We start from the raw sequence: 26,046 nt of genomic DNA, 5'->3' as shown, positions 1-26,046 counted from the left end.
TGACAAAGATGCGAGGAACCCAGCACTGAAGCCGTAATAGCTGCAGCTGACTTAAATTACTGATCCTCTGGCTATATAGGAAATATAATGCATTCTTAGAAATACGAATATGGAGTTCACTTGAAAATTCCCAAAGATCACTAGCCAAACTGAGCCATTTTAAGAAATCCACCTCTAAAACTTGTGACAGAATTAAAGTTTAGACATAAAGCATACGGAATGTGAAATTACTAGGAAATGCTTCCCTCCATGAAGAGAAGATAGATCTCTATCTCTGGTGGAATGGTTTTCATAACGCTACCAGAGATTTTATATAGAACCAAGTCTAGAACATAATAATAAGCATAAAAAAGGAAAAACTGACTAGATCCACAGTGTTCTTCTTATTGGTTTCTGATAAAGGTCCCGAGACAAATTTTTCCCATTGTTCTTGGTCTTCTTCAGGCATCTCTGAAAATCAGAAAATGTAAGTAGCCTAAAGCTGGGGAATGGAAGGGGAAGGCAAATAAATAGATTAAAGAATGAGCTAGTCCAGAGCTCCCCAACCTTTGTGGACTGAGGGGTGGGAGGAAGCGGAAGAGGGGATAGTTCTACATGTATGGCCAGCAAGTGACACATGCTCATTCCCATTTGTGTGAGTGATGGGCATGCGTGCCTGCCGCTCACACAAATGGAGTGCACACCCACACATGCATGCTGCTCGCACAATTGAGGATGCGCACGTCTGCTCACCTGCCACTTCTGCGGCCAGGTTCCCAAAAGCTCATGGCTCAGTAGTGGGCCATGACCCGGGGGTTGGGGATTGCTGAGCTACTCCACTGAGGTGTCAGAAGAAATAGCATCCCATAGTAATTAGGAGCCAGACAGCCGCAAAGAAATTAGTATTCTTTTTCAATGAGGCAACCTTTTCCTTGTTTAAGGAGCACAGCCAGGTACAAATGTGTTTGATGGATCTTCTTCCTTTTGAGATTTTTATATAACCGAATTGGATTAAGGCACTTAAGAGCCTGAAGATTTATTGCTGATTTTTGAATTTGGATTTTTATATTTCCTTATTATTTTTTTTCTTTTTTAAAATTTTGGCTGGCTTGTTCTTTTCTTGTCCCTTTTTTTCTTTTCTTTCTTTCTCTCTCTCTCTCTCTCTTGATTTACACCTAATGGATTAGGGTTTGGAAGAACCTGAAGAGTTGTTTTATTTTTATTTATTTTTTTCCTTTTTATATTTGGCATTTTTTTTCTTTTTTTAAAATTATTTTTTGGCTTGGCTTTGCCTGACCACTGAATAAAATGAGTAGAAAAGTTGCGACAGTGGGAGATGCTGCAACCATGCCTTCTTCATCTCCATCTGGAGGACAACGTACCATTCAGGCGATGCTTCAACAAGAGAAAGAAAAAGATAAAGACACATCGATACAAATGATTCTTCAAACAGTCCAAAGGATGGAACAACAACTACTTAAGACAGATGAAAAAGTCCAAAGGATGGAACAACTACTTAAAACAGATGAAAAAGTGGTCAGCATCCAGCAAATAATGTCGAAATATGAAGAAAGATTGGAAAAATTAGAGAAAAAGAATGATCAAAAAGAGGGGGAAAAAATGAAAGATATAGATAATAGACTGGGGGAGGTTGAACGAGAAAGGAGTGCCTTAATTGGATGGGAAATGGATAAAGCAGAATTTTACCTTAGATTTCAAAATGTGGAAGAAGAAAAGGGAGAAAACTTGGCTGATATTATGATTGAGATGCTGGCTGATGCTTTAGAAACTAGCAAAGAGATGATGGACAGTGTGGATGAGTTATGTCAAGTCTACACTAGATATGCAATGCGTAATAAGATGCCATGAGAAGTACATATAAGATTTACTAAGAAATCGATCAAAACACAAATTCTTCAGGTGGCCAGAGAAAAAACTTTGAAATACAAGGAGAAAGAAGTGGTGGTTTTGAAACAAATATCAAGAAAAGTGAGAGAGATGAGAAGAGAATACCAATTCTTGACCAAAATATTAATCCAAAAAGGAATCAACTACAGATGGCTGATACCAGAAGGGTTAATCTTAACGTGGCAACTTCCAAGATATAAACTGGATACAATTGATAAAGCAAGAGCCTTCCGGGAAGAATTTCTTAAAGAAAAGGAAGTGGAAATGGAAACGGAAACTCAAGCTACAGTAGTGCCATTAAAATTTACAGAAGAGGAATTGGCAATGATTGAATCAGCAGAAGGCGCCGTAGGTGGGATTGTGGAATACAAGGAACAACGTGAAGTAAGATCAACTAGAGCAACAAAACCTACATATAAAGTATGAATATGGAAGAAACGAAATTAATCTCAATAAACATAAATGGACTTAACTCGGTAGTGAAAAGGAGAAAGGTGTTTCATAAATTAGAGAAACTAAAATTTGATATAATTTGTCTTCAAGAAGTACATATTAAAAAGCAACATGAACAATTATTGATACAACCTAAACTCAGAAGAACCTTTTTATCATTGTCACAAAATAAAAAAAGAGGAGTTGTTTTATATATTAGAAATTCAATAATTGCGGAGCAAATATATGCAGATTCAGAAGGTAGAATTTCGATGGTGGAAATAATTGACAATAATATGAAAATTCTTTTGGTAGCAATATACGCTCCAAACAATAATCAAAGTGACTTTTATAGAAAATTACATTTGAAAATAATTGAAATGGAGTACGACAATATATGTATGATGGGCGATTTTAATGGAATAGTGGATGAAAATTTGGATTATAAAACACACAAAACAGTAAGACATAATAGAAAGATACTACCGAAACCCTTTTTTAAGATGATAGAGGAAATAAATTTGAAAGATGTACGGAGAAATAGAAATGGGAAAAACAGACAATATACCTTTTATTCCGATAGACACTCATCTTGGTCTAGGCTAGATATGATATGGACAACAATGGATTTGACTTTGAATATAGAAGACGTGGAAATAGAAACAAATCTATGGGCTGACCACAATCCTGTGATAGTTACCCGGAAAGGTCGAAAAAGGAAATCCAGATGGACTTTAAATAATACAATTTTGAAAGAGAAAGACTTTGTACTGAAAATGGAGAGAGAGTTTGCCTTCTTTTTTAAGGAGAACAAGAAAGAAGATACATCAGCACAAAATCTTGGGGATACAATGAAGGCCTATGCCAGAGGTCTAATAATGGATTATACAAGGAAAAGAAATGTGAAGAAAAGACAAACTTCTAAAATATTAATTGATGAATATAAGAGATTCGAAAAGGAACTCCAGAGAGATCCATGCAAGAAAGATGTAAAAATGAAAATGGATATAATAAAGCACAAAATGGACTTACTGGGGAAGGAAGAATTAGACCAAAAAATAAGAAGTGCTGAACAGAATTATTTCAAAAATGCGAACAAACCAGGAAGATGGCTAGCATATAAATTGAAAAAAGAAAAAGAATCAAGAAAAATAATACAATTAATTGATGATCAAGGGCAAACTAAATTTGGAAATAAAGAGATGGGAAAAATAATACAAGAATATTATAGACAACTCTACAACAGAGAGATGATAAGAGGAAGAAAAAGTGGCAAGGTACTTACAAGGTGCAAAATTACCTCGAATTCCCAAAGATATTGGAGGGGTGCATAACAATGATGGAATTAACAGAAGCAATCAAGAAGCAAGAATAGAAAGGCACCAGAGCCAGATGGTTTACCTGTTGAATACTATAGAACACTACAAGAATCTTTAAGTCTCCCATTATTGGACGTTATGAATGAAGTGATGACAAAGAAGAAAATACCCAAATCATGGACTGAGTCGTATATTACATTGATTCATAAGGAAGATACAGACCCACAACAAATTAAAAACTATAGGCCTATATCCCTACTAAATTCAGACTATAAAATCTTTGCTTCAATATTGGCAAAAAAGCTTAAGAGATATTTGAATAATTTTATACATACAGATCAAAATGGATTTCTCCCAAAAAGACAAATTAGAGATAATATAAGAATAATTTTGGGCACTTTAGAATATTATGAAGCACATCCTGAGAAGCAGATGGCCTTGATATTCTTAGACGCACAAAAAGCTTTTGACAATGTAAATTGGCGATTCATGACACTCCAAATGGAAGGGCTTTGGCAGGAAATTTATTCAGGCAATTGAAGCTATATATTTTAAGCAGACGGCAAAAGTAATGATAAATGGAGAATTGACTGATTCTATCGAAATAGAAAAAGGTACTAGACAAGGATGCCCGTTGTCCCCACTGTTGTTTACTTTAGAACTTATATTGACTTTAGAACTTTTAAACAGAAATATTAGAGAAGAAAAAGAGATAAAAGGTATGAAAATACAAAAAGAATAATATAAATTACAAGCCTTTGCAGATGACCTGGTCTTTATTATTGAAGAACCATTAATAACAATGAATAAATTGATAGAAAACATTGGAGAGTTTGGGAAAGTAGCTGGCTTGAAAATTAATAAAGATAGAATGAAGATAATGACTAAAAACATGTTGAAAAAGCAAAAAGAGGAACTAATGGAGACTTCAAAGATGCAGGTCACAAATAAGGTAAAATATTTGGGGATATATTTGACAGTAAGATGTAGTGCACTTAAAAGAAAATAATTATAACAAGCTTAAGCAACAGATAGGGCAAGATTTGGTGAAATGGGGAAATTTGCAGCTATCTTTGATTGGTAGGATTTCAACTATCAAGATGAATATTTTGCCTAGAATTTTGTACTTATTCCAGACAATTCCAATCAAGTTGGGTAAGGAATTTTTTGTAGATTTGAATAAAATGATGTTGAAATATATTCGGCAGGGAAAGAAGGCAAGGATAAAATTAAAGTTATTACAAGATGCTAAAATGAGGGGTGGTTTTGGCCTGCCTAATTTTGAATTTTATTACCAAGCAGCAAGTTTAATGTGGATTAAAGAATGGATAACTTTGAGAAACACTAGATTATTGAATTTGGAGGGACAACTTGTTGATGGGATGGCATGCCTTTTTATGGTATAAAGGAACAAAAATACAGGGGTACTTTAGAAGGTAACAGATACAAGAAGCTTTGTTTTTGAATTGGGAGAAGGTTAAAAAACATTATTATTTGAAGATTCCAGTCTGGGTATCTACAATTGAAGCTTTTTCATACTCAGTAATATTTAAAAGGGAACAAATTGTTAGATATAGTGAATTATTGGATGAAAAGGGTGAACTTAAATTAAAGCAAGAATTAGAAGATCAGGGATTTAAGATGGATTGGTTTTCATATATGCAAATACGCTCTAGATATGAAGATCTCAAACAAGAAGGTTTTTATAATGCTTTGACTAATTTAGATAAGATTTTAATGGGTTCTGATGATCATGTAATTAAAAAGCTATATGGATATTAGTTAGATGTAAAATTGGAGAAGAACAAGTTAAAGAAGCAATGATAGCGTGGGGGAAAAATTTTGGTCATGGTATTGATTTAGAGAAATGGCAAAAATTGTGGTCGCATAACTATAAAATGACAATGTCTACAGCATATAAGGAGAATTTGTATAAGATGTTTTACAGGTGGCATTTACCCCGACGAGGATAGCCAGAATGTTCAAGAATAAATCGGAGAAATGTTGGAAGTGTCATCAGACTCTATGTGGTGGACATGCGCAGAAGCTAAGAGATATTGGACTAAGATACACACATGGTTGGAAAAAATGATAAAGAGACATATTGACTTTAAACCAGAGATATTTTTATTAAGGATATTACCAGAGACATATAATAAAGAATTGCAATATTTAATTGTGAACGTTTAAACAGTGGCTAGAATTGTATTTGCTAAAAACTGGAAAGGAGAAAAGATACCTACTGATGAAGAAGTTATTAAGAAAATGATGGACTGTGCTGAAATGAGTAAATTGACATTTGAAATAAGAGAACAGGAAGATAAACAATATTATTTAATATGGGATTTATTTTATCAATGGATAGATAATAAAATATGGAGATAAATATGAAATATAAAGTTGAAATTGAGGTAAATAAGTGAAATATTTCTTTATGAAAATAAGCTTTGGTCATATATTGATATTTTGAAGATGGGATTGAGCACAAAAGGATGTTAACCGATTGATACACTGTCTGTAATTGTCTGGAATGATGCTGGTTTTATGCTTTATTTTTGTTTTAAAATAAAAAATTGTTTTTGCAAAAAAAAAAAAAGGAACACAGCCAGGGAGGTCCTTTCATAAAATCATGACATATTTTAACCTTGATTTATTGACAAAACCTTTCATGCAGAACATTAAACCAAAATCAAAAAATTATCTTAGTGTGAAGCCAGTCACCTGTGGTTAACAGGTATTTTGGATACATAGTGTAAGATAATGGTTTTTTTGGCTAACAAGAAGTATAGATCTGTATTTAGGTACTAACTCTAACTTCAGTCAGTAAATAATTGTACAGCAATTTGCAAGTTCATAGCAAGTGCAAGTATGAAAAATAATTATTAATCAAGCCCACTATTGGGGGATTCTGGAGTTGTAGTCCTTCCTATAAAGTTGAGGAAAATTCATTTGGATTAACTGATATATTTCTCCCCTCTAAATTTTTTGGTCAAATCCTCTTTCTCAATCCCCAACACGACTATAAGCAATTTTCCCAACTTCAAAACTGTACATAAACACACAGAACATTTGTAGAATTATATGCATTCAGTAATTTAATCTAGCCTTTCAAGATGTAAAACTACAGAACACACAGAATATTAACCATATTTTACCCTACTACTGTCTCCACCTCAGCTAAAAATATCCCCTCTTAGCAGTATATCTTACTTCCATTCCAGACACACGTCAAAACTTTTAACGGGAACCCATATTTTTTCCCTCCTAAAAGGCAGGAACCAAACTCTTATAAAGTTTCCAAAAGCAGCTAATTTCAGCAGTTAAAAAAGGTACTTTAGCTAATCCTGAACAAGAAACATAATCTTCACCCCCTGAAGCTGCCCCTCGCATTACCTTTTAAGAGCTGCTTGATGAGATTTGAGTGAGGCCACTTCTCAGAACCTTGAGCTAAGGCATTGGCAATCCGGGTGAGGTGCCCCATATAGCCCTTGCGTCTTCCCCCATCCAATCTGTAGGAGAAGACAGAGGGAATGGAGGCTGGTGGCTGCTGTGGGTATGACTTGCATAGGTTGAAAAAAGAAATAAGCAAATGACAAGAGGAAAGGAGACTTTAGTGCTTCTATGGAGCTCATGAGTTGAAGCTATTCCGATTGATCTGCATGCAGGGAAGAGAAAAGGACTTCCAGATAATACTTCAATGCCCAGCAACTCCAGCCAACAGGGCCAATTTGAAAGATGCTGGAAAATACAGTTCAGCTCTATCTGGAGAACAACAAATGAAACTGTTTTGTGAAGAAAGAAAAGAATCCAGTAAATACCTCCATGAAAACCATGAGTAGAAGAGACTAAGCAACAGGGGCCTGAAGCATGAGGGAAGGAGCAAAGAAGGATCAAGATATGGAAGAAGTCCTTGGGACTCTTTCTGAAGGAAGAGGAGGGAGAGAGGAGAAATATTTAACCCGGACGCTTAAACTTTAACTGTAACTACTTACTGAGACTGTTCATTCTCCTCCCAGGCAGATAAAATTCTTTGGATTAAGCGACATTTCTGCAGCAACTACGAGGAGAAAATACGAGACAATTGATACAATACGTGCTAATTACAGGGACACCAATGCTCACACCTCAATAAAAGACTAGAAGGGTTTTATATGGCTATTTTAAAAAGTTTCTAGTGCTCATCAGATGAACACAAAAGTCTAAGTTGAGAGTGGTGGTGATGGTTTCTTATATACTTTCTTATATACTTCTTCCAGCTTAATAAACTAGGCATTCACTTCTCCAACAGAAGAGAATATTTGTAGCTCAGATTTGAACTGTGGTGTCCTTGGTGCTGTCTGAGCTGGGTTGTTTTCTTGCAGATGTTTCATTACCCAACTAGGTAACATAATCAGTGCTAGAAGAGAGTGAGGTTTGCATCACTGATATCACCTAGCTGGGTAATAAAATGTCTGCAAGAAAACAACCCAGCTCAGACAGCACCAAGGACACTCCTCTTTTTGTTATTATTTCAAAGTTGTCTCACCCCCTTTATACTTACCATATACGGTTCAGAGTCCATGAAATAATCCTAACCTTCAATTTATCTCGTTTCAATTTTCAAACATCAGAATTCAGGACCAAAGCAGAGTACTGTTTCTCTCATCAATGATACAGGATCTGGAAACCACAGACAACCCACATAACTTACATGTTGGATGACTGGACTCTCTGGGCGGGGCTCCGAGTGGTTCTCTATTGTTTCGTCTCCAACAAGGGGGCTGAAAATGTTGCTAAGGCAGGCCTCTATCTGGGCGTGCAAGAAGTTGTTGTAGGTATACTTGAAATAGAGATCCTGACGGTGAGAGGCAAAAGGATAGAATAGCAGGTCTTTATTTATGCTTTTTAACCAATGCCCCCAATTATCGTAGCATCAGTTATTCCCTCAGACATGGTATAGCATGGATCACTGGTAATAGGTGTTATATGGTTTGTATTTTTATTGAGCTGTGATGCAGTTTTAAATTATCTTGTAAAATGGATACTCAATATGGACCAAAAACTTAGCACTTTCAAAAAAACCTGAGATGCTCTTAGTTTTAATGGAGGCAGCTCCTGAAATATAATTGATTATGTAGCAATATCAGAAACTTAATAGACAAATCTATGCATAATTTGATTCTTCCTTATCAAATATACATTTTGGAAATTTATATTAATATGTTGTTCTTAGATGGTTATTTTGATTTGGCTTTTTAAAGATTTTTTTTAACCCATTGTTGTTTTTTCATATACAACTCAAGGGGGGAAGCATACCAATATTCCTGCTTCCTCCTGTTTTTCCCATAAAAACAATCCTATGATGTGAGTTGGGCTGAGTGTTTGTGCCTGGGCCCAAAGTCACCCAGGTGGTTTTTCATGCCTAAGGACTAGAAGTCAGTGTCTCCTGCTTCCTAGGCCAGCACCTTTTTTTTTTTTTTTAATTTGATTTATATGCCGCCCTTCTCCGAAGACTCAGGGCGGCTTACAATGTGCTCAGCAATAGCCTTCATCCTTTTTGTATATTTATACAAAGTCAGTTTATTGCCCCCACAAACTGGGTCCTCATTTCACCTACCTTAGAAAGGATGGAAGGCTGAGTCAACCTTGAGCCTTGGCGAGATTCGAACCCTGCAGTAATTGCAGGCAGCTGGTCTTAATAAGCTTAATAACAGGGTGCCTTAAACCCCTGTACTACCAAGGCACCTTAACAACTAGATCAAACTGGCTCACTTTCTCTCTCTCTTTTGCTTGCTTAGGCAATATTTTTAACAATTAGATAATCTGTTGGATGGGTATATATTACAACTATTTTTTAACAAAATGCTTCTGATTTTTAAAAATTGCATTAAAAAACCCCAGCCACGTGGGCTTAGATATCAACAGTAAATTGATGATATCCAACTGTTCATTTTAGCTCCTGGTTGCTCAAATGACACTGCAGAAGTACTGTCTCAGTGTCTGGAGATTGTATGAGTGAGGAGAAAGAGGCTAAGGTTCAACCCTAGGAAGACTGAAAGACTGTGGATTTGGGGACCACAGGATTCTGAAGATCTCTCCCGCCCACCCACTACCAGAATTTAGATGCAATCTATGGAGCCACTTGGACTCAGGATTCCTACTAAAAATATAGCTGATGACACTTGTAGCTAAGAGGCTCTTTGCATGAATCCATCTTATGCATCAGTTGTACATGATCCTGGATTGGGAGGCTCTGCCCTTGGATACTCATGCCTTGGCAACCTTTTGTTTGGATTATTGCGATGAAGTCAAGGCTCTAGTTCTCTCCACACAGGTCCAACGTTGTTGAAGTATTATCCATTTCTATTTCCTCCATAATATCAGAAGGGTTAATACATTCTATGTCCCATCTATTATATATTGCCATTCTGTAGCATCCAGGAAGTATGCCTTCTCTATTGCTATGTCTGCCCTATGGAATGGCAGGTGCCCCATCTCACCCCCAAATCCCAAATGACTTGGATCTTGATTACTTTTGGCAATCCTTGAAGACCCGGTTGTTCCCTTGGGCTTCAATGAATGAGCCAACAATATTTACTAATTGTTATTATGAAATGAATGTTGACTCTGATATCGTAAATGTTTATACACTATATATCTTCTGTCATTTCTTTTTTTTTTCTGAATATTTTTATTATTAGAATTTTTAAAATTATTTTTAAAGTTATGACTGCCCAGATTTCTTTGGTAGCCATATAAATTGAATTACATTAATAATTTTGATATGTCAATATATATGAGGAGATATTACAGGTAGCCCTTACTTACTGACTGCAATTGGGATTGGCAATTCCATTGCTAAGCAATGTAATGCATTAAGTGTAATGTCACATGACTGCACTGATTTATGTCAGTTCCAGCTGCAGTCGTTAAGAGAATCACCATGGGTCATTAAGTGTGACATCATTTGACCTCAAACTAGCTACTGGCTTCCCCATTGACTTTGCTTGTTAGAAACTGGCCGTGAATCACAAATGGCGACCACATGACTGTGGGATGCTGTAACCATCCAAAATGTGTGCCAGTTGCCAAGCCCCTTAAATCATGATCACATGACTGTGAGCATGTTGCAATGGTTGCAACTTTGAGGACTAGCTGTCTCATTTTTCATTGCTGTTGTAACTGTTGTGGCCTGCCAACAGCCAGCAGAGCTGGCAGCAGATTTGGGCAGTGAGGAGATTGGGGAGGAACGTGGGCCTTTCCTGGAGTCTGGGAAGGCTCGGACGAGGGCTCTGAGTCGGAGACAGAGAGGGGGCCAAGGCCATCTGGTAGTTCTTTGCTCTTCTGGAGTCTCCGGAGTCTGACATCAGCGAGGCAGAAGAAGAGCGTGAGCCTGTTCTCAGTGTGTGAATGCACAGAGTTGCCAGGAGACAGGAACAATTAAGGAAACAGGGTCGACTTGGGAGTAAGGCTTGCAGATGATTGGCCCTTCCCATAAGACATAAAAGGGAAGTGAACAGGATGTGAGCTTTTCCAAGAAGCAATTAGTTCATCTGGCCGATTCAAGATTTGAAAATTCTGTTTGTGACTCTGTATCAAGTTTGGTTTTGCCCTCCGTCTGGAAATTAGCTCTTGGCAGGGTTCCACGTGAGATAGGTGGGTGTTGATAGCTTCCTCTGAAAGACTGTTTATCAAACCTTGCGGACTGTAAATGAAAGTAATTTACAGCCGTATGAATTAAAGAGGTTTGCTGGGACTAAGTTTGCGCTGTTTAATTTCTAAGGAAGCCTAGGTCAGAACAGTAACTTTGAAGAGTTGTTGAATGAGTGGTCAGTACTGGGATTGATTCTGAACTGGCTCACTTTTTTGTATGTGTCCCGCAAAGGTCTCTCACAAGCCAAGCATTGCCCTTGAGCTACAAAATGTTACACAGCTTGCCTTTTGCCTCCTGCTCACAAAGAAATGGTGCTGCAAAATACTTAATAGATTCTACTGCATGTAGTGAGGCAGACAAATGGTTCGCCCACCGATCAGACAGAAATCTCAGCAAACAAGAGACAGTATTGATACTCACCAACATAGTGTCAAGGGCCCCAAATTCAATAATCTCATCCCGCAGTGCTGTGTTGTTTGTACCCAATGAGCTGGCCAGCAGCTTCACTACATGCAGACGAGTGTTTCCTAAAGGAGGGTCCAGGACCCCCCAGGTAGTCTGCAGAGCTTCTTTCTGTTAGAGGAAAAGTACATTAAAAAAATAATAACCCTAATATTCCAAAGCTTGAGCGGGTGAGGCCAAAATTTTTCTCTTCGAGAAATAGGCAGGGGCAGTTAAGAGGTAAAATAGAAGGCCTTGCACAATTTAAAATCTTGCTCCGCCACCTTTAAGAATTCCAGCTCCACTACTATGGTATCTTCCAACATTTCTTCCTATTTCCAAACTAATAATTCTTCCCTAAGAACATACATATTTTTTTTTTTAAATATATAAAATTCATTTCCAGCATTTTTCATTGTTTGGCCATATATTCTTTCATATGATGAGTTCAGCAAGCGCTTAACTTACTCATTACTAATTCCCAAGCAGCTATCCTCAAATGTCTTGATAAAGCTAAACTCCCGAACCCTTGGACTGTGTAATCCTTTTCTATGACAACGCATTGTAGGTTCCATGAGGAAGACAGGGGAATCCTTCTGCAACCAACGTTCTGGAACACTTAAAATGCCATTGGCACTGCTACTTCCTTCCCTGCTGTTTCAATTGTACTCTAACCTTGCCTATACACATCTGTGTGCATGACTCCTACTAACCTTTGGTGGATCGAGGAGCAGCCGGTGAAGCTCCCTGAGACGCTGTTTGATGGCATGCAGAGTGCCCAAACTGGCCTGGCTGGAAGCCACTTCACAGTTGGGAGCAGTGATCTCCATCTGCCCCTCCATATTGCAATAAAAGCCCCCTATGCCACCCAACTCGCTCCTGCAAGGAAGATCAAAGGATGCACACATTACAGTGATACACCCTGACTGTCCACCTTTCTTGCTAAGGAAATGTAAACTCTTTGATGCAAATCAAATGTACCAAGGGAGCTATTCTGCACTCCTGTTCAAGAATCACTTTGAAGGAAAAACACTGGAACAGCCAAAGCCCTAACTTATGTGGTGGGAGTTACAGATGTTATGAACAAGAAACTGCACAGCAGAGAAACAAAAAAGATCAGCAACAGTTTCTAAAGTCATGGTTGTTTGCAGAGCCCTATTCCAGTTACTATAGCTTTCACAAGGTACTGTCTGAGGATTTCTTCTGATAGGAATCACCAGGTATTAATAATTTTTAAAATGAAAAACATGATCATCAGGATATAATATTGCTACCAATTATATTAATTTATTGAGGAATATTTCATATAATTCTACTAAGAGTTTTGGCTCTATATTACTCCTCTAAATGTAACTAATATTTTGTTCTCACAGCCCTCATTTATTACATACCTGGGTCTTCGTGGTTCCAGCAGGGTCAGCAAGACCTGGATCCCATTGACTATGACAGACTCGCTCTGTTCTCCATCCAGCATATTGCTTAGCAGCTGCTCAATTGTCTCCTGTCTGGATGCATGGGAATGGAAATTGTTTTTACTAAACTGTCCCATGATCTTAGACCTGGCTATTCTATTTTTCATCTTTGCATATGCCACAATGATTTAGGCATACCACATAAAAAGAGGGAGAATAAAAAAGCAACAAAAATGTGATTTTTTTTTTTATACTTAGGAATTGAACAAAATAGAGGAAGCTCAAGAGAGAGAATATTTTACTACTAGCCATGTGGCAATCCTCAGTCTTGACTCTGAACTATGTAGCAACGTCAACTTTCACACTTAAGGTGAGGACCCTGAAACCCTTCTGAGCTCCAAGATTCTGAAATAATATTCCGTGCAGATGCTTTATACTTGAGCATAACTCTGAGCAAAAGAAACATCTAATGGAAAAAGGGCCCAATGATCCTGTCAAAAGATATTCCTGATAACTGATGTTCATCTCTCCTCTCCTGTGCTCCCCCTCCCAGTATGTTCAAAAGGCTAAGAAACCAGAAGCTTGCACTCTTGCCCTATAATTAAAACTTTGTTGTCTCTTGCCACTAATCTGACATTTTTAAATATAGGGGAATGAATCTAATTAACTGAACATAATTTGTGAAAATTAGCTATTTTAAATCTAGCTTTTGTCTTGGCCTGGCCCGTTTCTATAGCCTGGTCTTATTCCCTCTTTGGATTGTGGCCAGTAAAAAGCCATATATGACCTTCAACTCGAAAAAGGCTGTGCAGTCCAGCTCTGTAATGTTCTGAACACTACTTTTTCACTAAGAAATATGAAGCAAAGAATTGAGGGGGGGGGTCATTCAGCTATACAAGCCCTCCATAACTGCAGAATGACTGTGAAAGTTTAATTTCAAGCTTTAATGGGTGGGGGAAGTTTCTTCAAGTAACTTCTCAATGTATTATGTGACAAAATTGCTGTCGTAATTATGAAAACAGCTTCCTGATGAAGATTGAACTAATACCATTCTCTTCTTTTTGCCACCGAAACAATTACAAAATCCATTTCCCTAGCAATAACTATTTTTAAACCTACAGTATTTGTTAAATTTGTTACATCTGATTATTTCAGGTAATTTTGACTATTTCTGCCTTTTGTTAACATTTGATATTGTTCTATATAGCTTGCCTCATTATCTCAGAAAATGAGGAGTGTTTTTAAATTATGTTAAAGAAACCAAGAATCTTAAGGAGAGATCTCGAATAATATTAACAGCCAAACATGGAATCCAACTGCAGGGGTACATCAGTCTAAGCAGGGGTCCCTAACCCCCCTGGTCCATGGACCGGCACTGGTCCATGGCATGCCAGAAACAAGCAGAGCCCAATCTGCAGGATGCAGGCAGAACAAGAAACCATGCTCCCTCCGGTCTGCAGAAAAACCTCTCTCCACAGAACTGGTCTTTGGTGCCCAAAAGGTTGGGAGCCGCTGGCCTAAGACCAAGATATGTTATATTTCAATACCAATAGAGGCATTTTTACAACAAGAGAGAGGCATAGTATGCAGAGTAAAAAAACAAAGTTGGGAGCTTTTCATTAAGAAAAGATACTGGCTGAGTAAAACACCACCACAAATACAATGGCATTGTACTTTTTGAGTTAGTTCAAAGCCTGAATATACAACATGTGGGGTTTTTTAAAGCCTTGTATATAATTCCCAGAGTTCTTCTGCAGTTGCCAATAAACTAAAAGCGTTAATGTGACAGACGGGAGAAGATATTAAATGCAGGGGAAGTAATCATATTAACTATATTTAATGGACTATATTAAATCAAATTTAGTTAGGTAAACTCTGTTCACTTTTGTGATTGCAGTCTTGGCAACCCAATGAAAGATAAAACTGATTGCTCAGTCCCGAGATAGCCTTGTTCCCTCTTTCGCTTATAATTGAAATTGGATATCCTGTGCCCTGTTGGGTAATCATTTTAGAGATATTTTCTTACCTAAACAGAGAAATAGAATTACCAGGGATAGGAAAAACAGAAGCGAGAACAGAAGCAACTTTTGACTTCCTGCTGGCTCCTCCATTAAGTTTTCTTGTCGGAATCTGGCAGGGAGCACAGGAAATCTTCCCTTCCCCTCCCAGCAAGCAGGTAAATGACTGCTGCTGGGTGGGGGAAGGGATTGTGAGATTGGCTGGGAAACTGACACGAAATGTTAAAAATGAAGATCATATGACCTCAGTAGCAGCACAGCAGTACTGAAACAGCCACAACTTTCCCAAATTACATTCTCTTGAGTGTCAGGGGTCCAGGATTTTGGACATACTCTTTACATTAGCCCATTTGAGGTATCCTGGTTCAAAAGCTGTTGTCCTATGATGCACTATTTCACTCAATTAAAGGTCATGACAGTAGTATATAGATAGCAGTCATATTAAAAATGAGGTGAATTTTGATAAACAGGCATTTCTTCTTTCAAATTCATTGCAGCGTTAGAGAGTGACACTTATTTCTAACCTAAGGGCAATGGTGCCTCTTTTGTTCCCTGCTGCCGGTGCTTAGCACTCACTTCTCAAGCGTGGCCAGTAACTGGTCCGGCTCAGGACTATCCTGGATTTGGATCATCTGTTCACGGCTCAGCCGGATAATGTCACACAAAGACTGTGAAGCATTGGAATGTTGCTGGGAAGAGGGAACAAGAAAAAAGAAGTCTCCTAAAGATCTGGAATAGCTCCTCAATATACCAGAATTACAGTGAAGCAATTGCTTGTTTCAGTTTTCATCTACTGTTATCGGCCAGTAGAAAACAATTCAATAGCATGATGAACACTGCACACAATTTATATATAAACAAGTATTTCTATGGTTGTAATTGCTACTTACATTGTCATCTTTTGAAGGGTGAATCATCCCAATGAGCCTCTGCACAATTTTCTCCTCATTAAGCCACTTTGGATGATGAAAAGAAAAGAATGGTAAGACTGAAGAAACATGTCTCGGTTCTACCCCACTTATACATTGAAACGTATTCAGGGACAAATGCAATTCCAATGATTGCATTTCCTTTCTCCAAAAGTCTTATCACTGAGCTATGTTTACTGGTGTAACAATAAAAAAAACTCATAATAAAATTTGAGCAGTGAAAAGGGTCAAAAGGAATGGAATATACATGTAAAAATAATTATCAAGATTTCAAAAGATTCAAGTGGTGGTTATTCAAGATAAATAGGTTAAAAAGTATTCACTGACTTTAAAGCTTTTATCCCTAATCCTTGATGGGCAGGAATGGTTCTTGCTTGGCAAAGATGCAAAAGAACACTGTGATACCTATAATAATCCATTTAATCCATTTAAGTCTTTTAAATGGCTACTGCTCACAAGAAAGAAAAATAGGGCATGACAGAGTTATAATATGGTTTGGATTGACTAACACACCAGATCTTTTACTTAATTATTTACCTCCACAGAAGGAAATAATACCATTTCATAACTGGTTATCACATTTCTAGACAAAAATAACAAAGGCGATATAGAAAACTACCGTATTTTCCGGCGTATAAGATGACTGGGCGTATAAGACGACCCCCGACTTTTCCTGTTAAAATATAGAGTTTGGGCTATACTCGCCGTATAAGACTACCCCTCTTCCAACGCACACCAAATAAAAATTAAGAAACATCAACTGGCTCACCCACAATGTAAAAGCAGCTGTACTAGACCCAAAATGGCCCCTGCAACAAGCAGGAACCTCACACAGCCACAAAAAGCCCCCCCCCCAAAAAAAACAACTTTCACACTTTACACACACACAACACAACACAACTGGCTCACCCACAATGTAAAAGCAGCTGTGCTAGACCCAAAATGGCCCTTGCAACAAGCAGAAACCTCACACAGCCACAAAAAGCCCAAAAAAACAACTTTCATACTTTACACACACAAAATTCCACATACAGCTTTGTGAGATTTTGTGTGTTTGTGTAGTTAGAGTGAAACACTACAGAAACACACTAAATCTCAGAAAGCTGCACAAATATTATTTTATTTTATTTTTATTTTTATATGAAAACTAAATTTAAAATTTCCTAAACTTTAAATGGCTAGGTCTAAAAAAGAACTAAAAAAAAACCCAATTAACTATTTTTTTTAAAGCTCCCAAAGGGGAAAAAAACTTACCCAATAGAACAGGGGTCTCCAACCTTGGCAACTTTAAGACTTGTAGACTTCAACTCCCAGAATTCCTCAGCCAGCTTTGTTTTGCTGGCTGAGGAATTCTGGGAGTTGAAGTCCATAACTCCCTCCCTGCTTGATTGCAGGCAGGGAGTGGCTTGCTGATGGAATGGATTCAGGCAAGCGAAGCAAGGCAAGCGTTGCTATAGCAGCTAAGGTAAGCAAGCTGGAGGGGGAAAACTTTTTTCCTTTTACAGGGCTCTGGCGATCCCAGCTGAGTTGCCTGATTATCAGGCAAAGCTGGGATCGTCAGAGCTTGGATCGCCAGAGCCATTTAAGGCTCATCAGAGCCTTTCGGGCTGGTCTGCCTGGTTACAGGAGAACGACATCCGGCGTATAAGACAACCCCCAACTTTTGAGAAGATTTTCATGTATTAAAAAGTCGTCTTATACGCCGGAAAATACGGTATATTGTTTGCTCTTTCAAGGAAGCTAAGAGAAGTAGAGAAGAATGCCTATAGCTGGATCCTCACATTGAATACATCTTGCCTGAGCTGTGATTGCTCCACACAGGTTAGGAGTCGCAGCAGGAGGTCCATGATGGCTGAGGTACCAATATGATGTAGCAGCAGGTTGACAAAGTCATCCTTCTTACGCAAGAAGGCAACTATCTGGAAAAAAACAAATAAATTAGGGTTGAGGGAAGGGGAAAAAAGCCACTCTGGAAACAAATGACCCTACAAACTTCTATCCTCAATATGGGAATGGAATAGTCAATTCCCCCATCAGGGAAAGAAAATATGTATTACATATAGCCGAGTCTTTAGTTGATTTGTTAACAATCCTGCGCAGGAACGGGCCATACTGCATATCAGACTAATCATGAAGTCCACATTTTTGCAATCCTTGGGCAGTATAATGTTTAGACCATATAACTGTGATTAGGTATCTCCAGGTTCAAATTCCTACTCAACCATGAAGTTCAAATGAGTCATTGCTGTTTAACTTAGCATACAGAAATGTTATAAAGATAAATGGGATATACTTCCTTAAGGGATGGGCAGGATAAAACAAATATCATAGCAGCAAGATTACAGAGAATCTCCATTTTGAAACATTACCTTATTTTACAAATTAGCCAATCATATGCTTTAAGAAACTTGATCATTTGATAATAATCCAATAATTATTCTCAATAAAATTATTTATTACTAAAACGTATATTATTTTTACATGATAATTAATGTTTAGGATGTTATCTTTTCATACAGGAGCTATATTTACACTACTGAAGATCCACTAAATAACTGGTTCAATAAATTCATGACAAGCTGTATTCTAGGTCTTCTATAAGTTATTTTCAAAGTTCTCTGTGACACTATGAGCCACAGTGGCGCAGTGGTTAGAGGGCAGTACTGCAGGCTACTCCTGCTGACTGACTGCAATCTGACAGTTCAAATCTCTCCAGGCTCATCCAGATTGTTGGGGCCAATATGCTGACTCTGTAAACCGCTTAGAGGGTATATAAATCTAAATGCTATTGCTACACCCGCTTGGCTAAGTAGCTGCCCCCTAGCTGACCTTCAATGAACTTGAAAAGCTAATCCATTGTAACCTGGTTAGTATTTGATAGGAGAACACAAGAAGAACTCAAGCAGCCCAAGAAGTTAAAAGTGTATCCTGGAAGAAGGCAGTAACAAACTGCTTCCATACTGTGTCAAGAAAGCTAGGTGAACACACACATGAAGATACTACTTCAATGGAGTCTTTGCCTTTTGTGTGTATGAATGAACAAACTAGAAAGAAAAATGAGAGAAGTCTCTTGAGACAAATCATATGATTAGTGATGAAGGGAGTTATCAATTATGATTAAGCTATATTTCTTTATTTAGTGGTCCAGAACGCCTTTAAGACATTACCTGATCAGTCTTACGGTTGATAAGAATCCCCATAACCTTGCTGAAGAAGCTGGCCAACAGAGGGTTGAGGATTCCACCAGTCTGAAGGAAGCCATAGAGACGTCGCAGGAGAGATTCATCCTCACCCAGTGCATCATTTATCTGTGTGACGTCGGATGTCAAGATCTCACAAGAAACACTTGGATATCTAAAAAAAGGGAAGTTTTAAAAGCAGATATGGACCAAACTCTGCTGCACAAATATCTCTCCTACGTTTGACTACTGATTGAAGATGACGAAGATGAAGACAAATGATCTGCACAATAAAATATTAACATAATCTATTCAGAAAATGATGTTCTGTTTTTCTAATTTACATTCTTCTCTGAGGTAGATTCCATAATATATTGGTATTTCCTTGATTTGTCCAGTTCATTGCAAATATGTTAAAGGATGGCAGTGGGATATTTCCAGAACACTATATATTCATCAATTACCCAATACAAGTGTCACCACTGTTCTTTGAATTTCAGTGATGGTTAATATAAAATTATAGTAAGAAACTACTTTGAAGCTTTGAATAATAACCATATGTGATAATAAATTAATAAAAAATTATACAATTATCATCTGTAATAATTATCATGTGCCAGTCATCTGCATATTGACAAAATTTCCATCTGTTAATTACAAAAGCTGTGCTGTTTGGATTTGCACATGTACTAAAACTGATAGATTATAACATCCTAGGTTCTTCAGAAGAACTTGATACATATGAATGCCAACACCAGCTAAAGAACTGATAGCTATGATTTCACATTGCTGCATAGCTGAAAAAAATGATAAAAGAAACTAAATTGTTCTGGGACTTTAGAATTCAAACTGATAGGCACCTGCCACATAACATCCCAGACTTAACAACTATTGATAAGAAAGATTAAAAAAGTCTGGATAAGGGAAATGGTAGTACCTGAAGACAGCAAAAAAACTTATGTTGCTAAGTAAGAAATTTGTTAAGTGAGTTTTGCCCCATTTTGCAACCTTTCTTGCCACAGTTGTTAAGTGAATCATTGCAGTAGTAATACAATTGTTAAGTGAACCTTGTTTCCCCATTGACTTTGCTTGTCAGGTCACAAAAGTGGATTGCATGACTTCAGGACACCGCATCTGTCATAAAGTAGTCCCGACTGGACTACTGCAATGCTCTCTACATGGGGCTCCCCTTGAAGAGCATCCGGAGGCTCCAGCTGGTCCAAAATGCGGCCGTGCAGGTGATTATGGGAGCGGCGGGGCGCTCCCATGTAACACCTCTCCTGTGCAAGCTGCATTGGCTCCCAGTGGTCTTCCGAGTGCGATTCAAGGTGTTGATTAACATCTTTAAAGCGCTCCATGTCTTAGGACCTGGGTACTTACGGGACTGCCTTCTGCTACCAACAGCCTCCCACCAGCCAGTACGCCCCCACAGGGTGGGGCTCCTTGGGGTGCCGTCGGTCAGACAATGTCGACTGGCGACCTCCCGGGGGAGAGTCTTCTCAGTGGGGGCTCCTGCCCTCTGGAACGAGCTGCTCCCGGAGGTACGGAGGATCCCGGACTTGCGCACCTTCCGCTGTGCCCTGAAGACTTTGTTATTCCAGCAAGCCAGGCTAGCCTAATTTTAACGGTTTTAAATTTTAAATTGGATTTTAATGGGATGTTTTATTGTGAGCCAAAGTATTTAATCTGGTTTTAAATTGTTTTTAATTTTTATATTTATGTATTTGATCCTGATTGTTCACCGCCCTGAGTCCTTCGGGAGAAGGGCGGTATATAAATATAATAAATAAATAAACAAACAAATAAATAAATAAATGTGAGTCAGTTGCCAAGCATTCAAATTTTGATCACGTGACCATCGGGATGCTGCAAAATGATCATAAGTGTGAAAAACAGTCATTAGTCACATTTTTCAGTGCCATTGTAACTTTAAATGGTCACTAAATGAACTGTTGTAAGTCAAGCACAACCTGTAGAAATGAGACATGGCAAGGCAAAGTATTACATGGCCAGTACATAAAAAAAACAGTAGGCAAAGTAAATAACAACCAGATTTAGCAATGGCTAAAAGCAGGAAAGTTAAAGAAAGAGACAAAGGGCCTAATTCTGGCTGCATAAGACCAAGCCTTAAGAAATGTATAGGTAGTCCTCAACTTACAACAGTTTGATGACCGTGTGAAGTTACAACAGCATTAAAAAAAAGTAACTTATTATCATTTTTCATGCATATGAACTGTTGCATCATTCACATGGACACATGATCACAATTCAGATACTTGGCTACTGACTCATGATGTTGTGGTCTGTCAGCGGCCTGTGCAGATTGTAGCTGATTCTGACAACGAGGAGGCTGGTGTGGTGCTGCACCAGCAGCCTGTGCAGTGGCGCTGTAGTCTGACAATGAGGAGGCTGGAGAAGATGTGGTGCCAGAGGCAGGGATTCAGCCAGGGCCTTCAGAACCTCCAGAAACTCCTTTAAGTGAAGAGGACGAAGAGGAGGAGCCTCTTCTCAATGCACGGGCGTGTAGAGCTGCCAAAAGGCAGGAGTGGCTCCTCAGGAGGAGGTCTCCTCGAGAGTAAGGCTTGGGGCAAATTGGCCACTCCCTTAGCCTATTTAAGGAGGAACGCCACTTGCAGCAAGCTGTAGGGAACAACTTTAGTTCAATCTCCTCCACGCCTAGATTCTCTGCAAAATTGTATCTGGGCTTTCTGCCAATTCTAGTAAGACTGTGATTACCTTATCTTAGAATTCTGGTAGGCTGTTAAGACAGTATTAACAGCCTTTGGTTGATAAAGTCTAAGTTATTTGAGTAAAATAAGCTTTGTATAGAGTTTGTGTGTGGTGCGTTCTCTGGGGTCCGTAGCTGGGACAGAATACATGTTTATGACTGTTGCAGTGTCCCCAGGGCCATGTGATCCTCTTTTGTGACCTTCTGACAAGCAAAGTCAATGGGGAAGCCAGATTTACTTAACAATCGTGTTACTAATTTAACAACTGCAGTGATTCACTTAACTGTAGCAAGAAAAGTTGTAAATAGGAGCAAAACTCATTTAACAAATGTCTCACTTAGCAACAGAAATTTTGGGCTCAATTGCAGTCATAAATTGAGAGCTATCAAAGTCAGAATTGAGAAGACTGCAACAGGAAGCAGATGCCACCTCTACAAAGAAGCTGAAGAAACAGTGGACCAACCACCTGATTAGCTGCTGCAAGATCATACAGTCTGACCAAAAACAACAGGACAAGTAGCAACAATGGTGCACTGGAATATTTGGAAGAAATACCATTTGTCTGCAAGCAAGAATTGATGGGAATCACAAAATAGACAAAGTAATAGAAAATGAAGAAACTAAATTGCTCTGGGATTTTAGAATTAAAACAGATAAGTGCCTGCCACATAGCATCCCACACTTAATAATTGTTGATAAATAAATAAAAAAAAACTGGATAGTGGACAAAGCAGTATCCAGAGAAAGCAGAATAGAAGAGAAAGAATTAGAGAAAATAACAAAATACAAAATAGAAGTAGAAAGACTGTGGCAAAAATAGTACCAACAGTAATAGGTTGTAATAATTGCCTTGGGTGCAATCCCAGAATAACTGGAACAGCACTTGAACACCATTAGCATTGACAAATCACCACCAGTCAATTGCAAAAGGCAGCTTTACTTGGAACTGCCTACATCCTGTGACGATAACTTTAATATACCACAACGCCTGTCTATTTAAGGTCCTTGGGAAGGACTCAATAGGTGAATAACAATATCAGATCCAATCTAAATATCTGACTGTGCATCCAATTATAATAATAATGGATGCCATACCAAGAAATCTGGAATGACACTTTAAAAATCTGAGTGTTGAAAAAATTCTACCTGTCAATTACAAAAGGCTGCTTGGATCTGCCCATATACTATACCAATCCATTACAACATCCTAGGATCTTGGGAAAAACTTAATGCGTGTGAAAGCCAACACCAACTAAAGAACTGGCAACTGTGGCTTTACGTTTTTGTCTGTGTAATAATTACTAGGTGGATAAAAATGCCAAATCCAATCTAAACATCAGGCTGACTGTGGACCATCCATAATATATTAAACTTGTATGCCACCTGATTCTGAAAGACTCTGTCATGAAAAGCCAGAGTATATAATAAACACAGGATTCATACATAATTTTGCTGTAAAATTAAAGATCTATGTTTATTTTCTGCTGCTGTGCTATTTTAGTGCTTACTCATTCAAGGCACAATTAGAACAACCATGGGTGGAAAGGCTTACACAACCCAAGCAACCGTCTATCATTTCTAGAATTACCTAATTATTCTGTATACTGAACTTCTACTAGAATTACTGAGTTGGTGATTCAGTAAGCACTCTTTCTATGGCATCTGGGATCTCCCCCCCCCAATCAGACCAATTTAATTTAACTTCTAATTATGTTTTCCAGATTGCTACTACATTGCCCTCATTCTGTACATTCAAAAGCAGATCAAACACCATTGATTTGGTTTGTTAACTATTGCACATAGCATTCTCTCAATTTATACACAGAAAATGGTTAAGTAGAAAGTTTGACCACTGACCTGTTATTTTCCACACTGGCTTTGTTCACAAGTTACAGCTGAATGAATAATCTACCCCTGCAGCCAACTGATCTCCATATGCTAGTAGCACATGACTGCAGGTAATTCAATTAGTTCAGTAGAAATTTATTCTGTTTTTCCAGCTACCACTTCACTGCCCACTTTATGGCATGTTACAGGTGGGCAGGGAGGAGTCTAGTGTAGTATCATTGAGATCAAAACTGCTATGGACAGGAAGATAGGAATATATCCATCCCCACTCATTTATGCTCCTTTTATACCTTCCTGCATGATGTGGAGATGAAAACCAGAACAGCTGGTGCTTAGAACAGCCCCATTTTTATAGACAGCTCTTAGGATAATACTCCAGTTAAACATTTTACCTCCCCCCTCTTCGTGCCCATTAGCTAAGTATTTGTGTGGAGAGGATGCAAAATATGACTCTCCACAATAGAATTGGGAAGGATGAGTCCAACACATAAATCTCCCTGATTCTGGACATTTTGAAGATTACGTCTCTTTGAGGTTTGAAGATCTACCTACTTGTATCGCACTCTTTCATCCACATCTCCAGGGGGCTCCTCAGTCACACAGGTGACTAGAGCTTCCATATGTTCTGGCTGTACCAGGAAGTCTACAAGCTTTCGGTTGACCACCTTGCATTCCTGCAATACATCTTCCTCATCCAAAAGTTCAAAAAGGGTCACATTCCCACGCTCCAAAAGTGTGTCAATATGAGAAGTTGTGTGGAGATCAAACTTCCAGAACATGGCTTCCTAAAGAAAGTGAGAAAAGAACAAAAGCCCAGTCACTAAAAGGAAAAGAGTAGATAGACGTCTATACGTTATAATTATTCAATTATAATTAAGTACATTTTCATCCATGTACATTTTCATCCATGCTAAACAAGTCTTTCCACATAAAATTGTACAACAGCTATTACAGCTACAAAGAGTATTTGTACAAAGGGCCAAGCACAATGTTTCTTATGTTTAAAAACTATATTATGGACCCAGACTAAGAGGAAGAACAAAAGGCCACAGCTGAAAATACTAAGTAATATTGCGGGATTATGAGCTTACTATAAGGGGTGGGAGGGAAAAGTTTAGGATTATTTAGGAAAAATTAAGACATTAAACAAATGGTTAGCATATCCAGAACTACTAGTGATGGTGTAAAGGTACATAATAAACTTAGTAGACCTAACAAAGTAGCATCAAACCCGTGTTTGATTAAATACGAATATAATCCATACATGAAATAAAAAGACCAATCTCAAATGGCAAAAGGAATCTCACCAGTTACACAAGGCAGGCAACCTATCAAGTGATGAAAACATTCCAGCAGACTAAAACTAGCCTACTGTAGGTGGAGGAGGATCAATAGGATGTATGTAAGGAATGGCAAAACTTTTAAAGAGTTGTAATCTAAACATTTTAACAAGGATGTTAGTAAAGTTAGATAGAACTGGTCTGGAAAGCTGTTATCAGAAATTTGCATACAAGTTTCCAATCAATGTGAAATTATTGAGATTGATCAATCTAGGGGAGGCTACTTGTACACATTAATTATATGGTTATTTGCACCAATTATTCCATAACTGAGTTGTCCAACTTAGTTCAATGCCCCAAAACGTATCCTAACATAATCCTCTTAACCTCAACAAAATAACTATTCTAAGGAGATTATAGGGAATGCATTGATTCCAAGAGCAAAAATTCCAATGTGTTCTAAATAATCAGCTCCCAAATAGAATTTAGTACACAAAATACACTGGAATTTATACAACAATGTACCTCTTGCAATTGATGTAGTTTGCTTTAGGATACTGTTTATTTGGTATCTTTCCACAAGAGAATCTACAGAGGTTCTAGTATTGAAGGGAGGTGGAATATCTGCATGGTTCATATATAGACTGGTGTAGCAATCTCACATGGGCCTTGAAATAAGCATAGTTGTTCTCACATGTTTAAAGCTACAAGCAGGGGTATATAAATCAAGCAACACTGATTTTTTGAGAGTTACTATTCCCAAATCACACTAGGAAACCAGTTCATTCTTGAAGTTGCCAGGAACTGATCAATCTAGTCAGAACCTAGCTATTGTTGTTCTTGAAAGAATTATTTGCCTCAGGACTTAAGAGTTTTTTGGCATGTCACTCTATCTGTAGAATTACTGCAATCCATCATGACAGAGTAGTTAAAGAGCAG

General features: G+C 38.0%; 1 protein-coding gene across 5 annotated transcripts in view; it reads right to left on the bottom strand.

The window, feature by feature from the left end:
- The window catches only part of PPP6R1 (protein phosphatase 6 regulatory subunit 1), a 64,872-nt gene that overhangs the window by 25,716 nt on the left and 13,110 nt on the right, over positions 1-26,046 (bottom strand). For all 5 annotated transcript variants that reach the window (XM_034423229.3, XM_034423232.3, XM_034423230.3 and 2 more), the window contains exons 2-13: positions 24,380-24,612; positions 19,239-19,425; positions 17,853-17,990; positions 16,033-16,098; positions 15,719-15,831; positions 13,104-13,217; positions 12,426-12,591; positions 11,692-11,844; positions 8,329-8,472; positions 7,631-7,695; positions 7,032-7,147; positions 365-450 (exon numbers count right to left, since the gene is read on the bottom strand). In XM_034423229.3, coding sequence (XP_034279120.1) covers positions 365-450; positions 7,032-7,147; positions 7,631-7,695; positions 8,329-8,472; positions 11,692-11,844; positions 12,426-12,591; positions 13,104-13,217; positions 15,719-15,831; positions 16,033-16,098; positions 17,853-17,990; positions 19,239-19,425; positions 24,380-24,606 — 1,575 coding nt within the window. In that variant the 5' untranslated portion in view covers positions 24,607-24,612. The remainder of the gene's footprint in view (positions 1-364; positions 451-7,031; positions 7,148-7,630; positions 7,696-8,328; positions 8,473-11,691; positions 11,845-12,425; positions 12,592-13,103; positions 13,218-15,718; positions 15,832-16,032; positions 16,099-17,852; positions 17,991-19,238; positions 19,426-24,379; positions 24,613-26,046) is intronic.

The sequence above is a fragment of the Pantherophis guttatus genome, chromosome 4 (assembly GCF_059756535.1).
Source record: "Pantherophis guttatus breed Tessera chromosome 4, ASM5975653v1, whole genome shotgun sequence".
Taxonomy (NCBI): domain Eukaryota; kingdom Metazoa; phylum Chordata; class Lepidosauria; order Squamata; family Colubridae; genus Pantherophis; species Pantherophis guttatus.
Note: the sequence above shows the minus strand (reverse complement) of the source record. Positions and strands in the feature narration are given on the sequence as shown.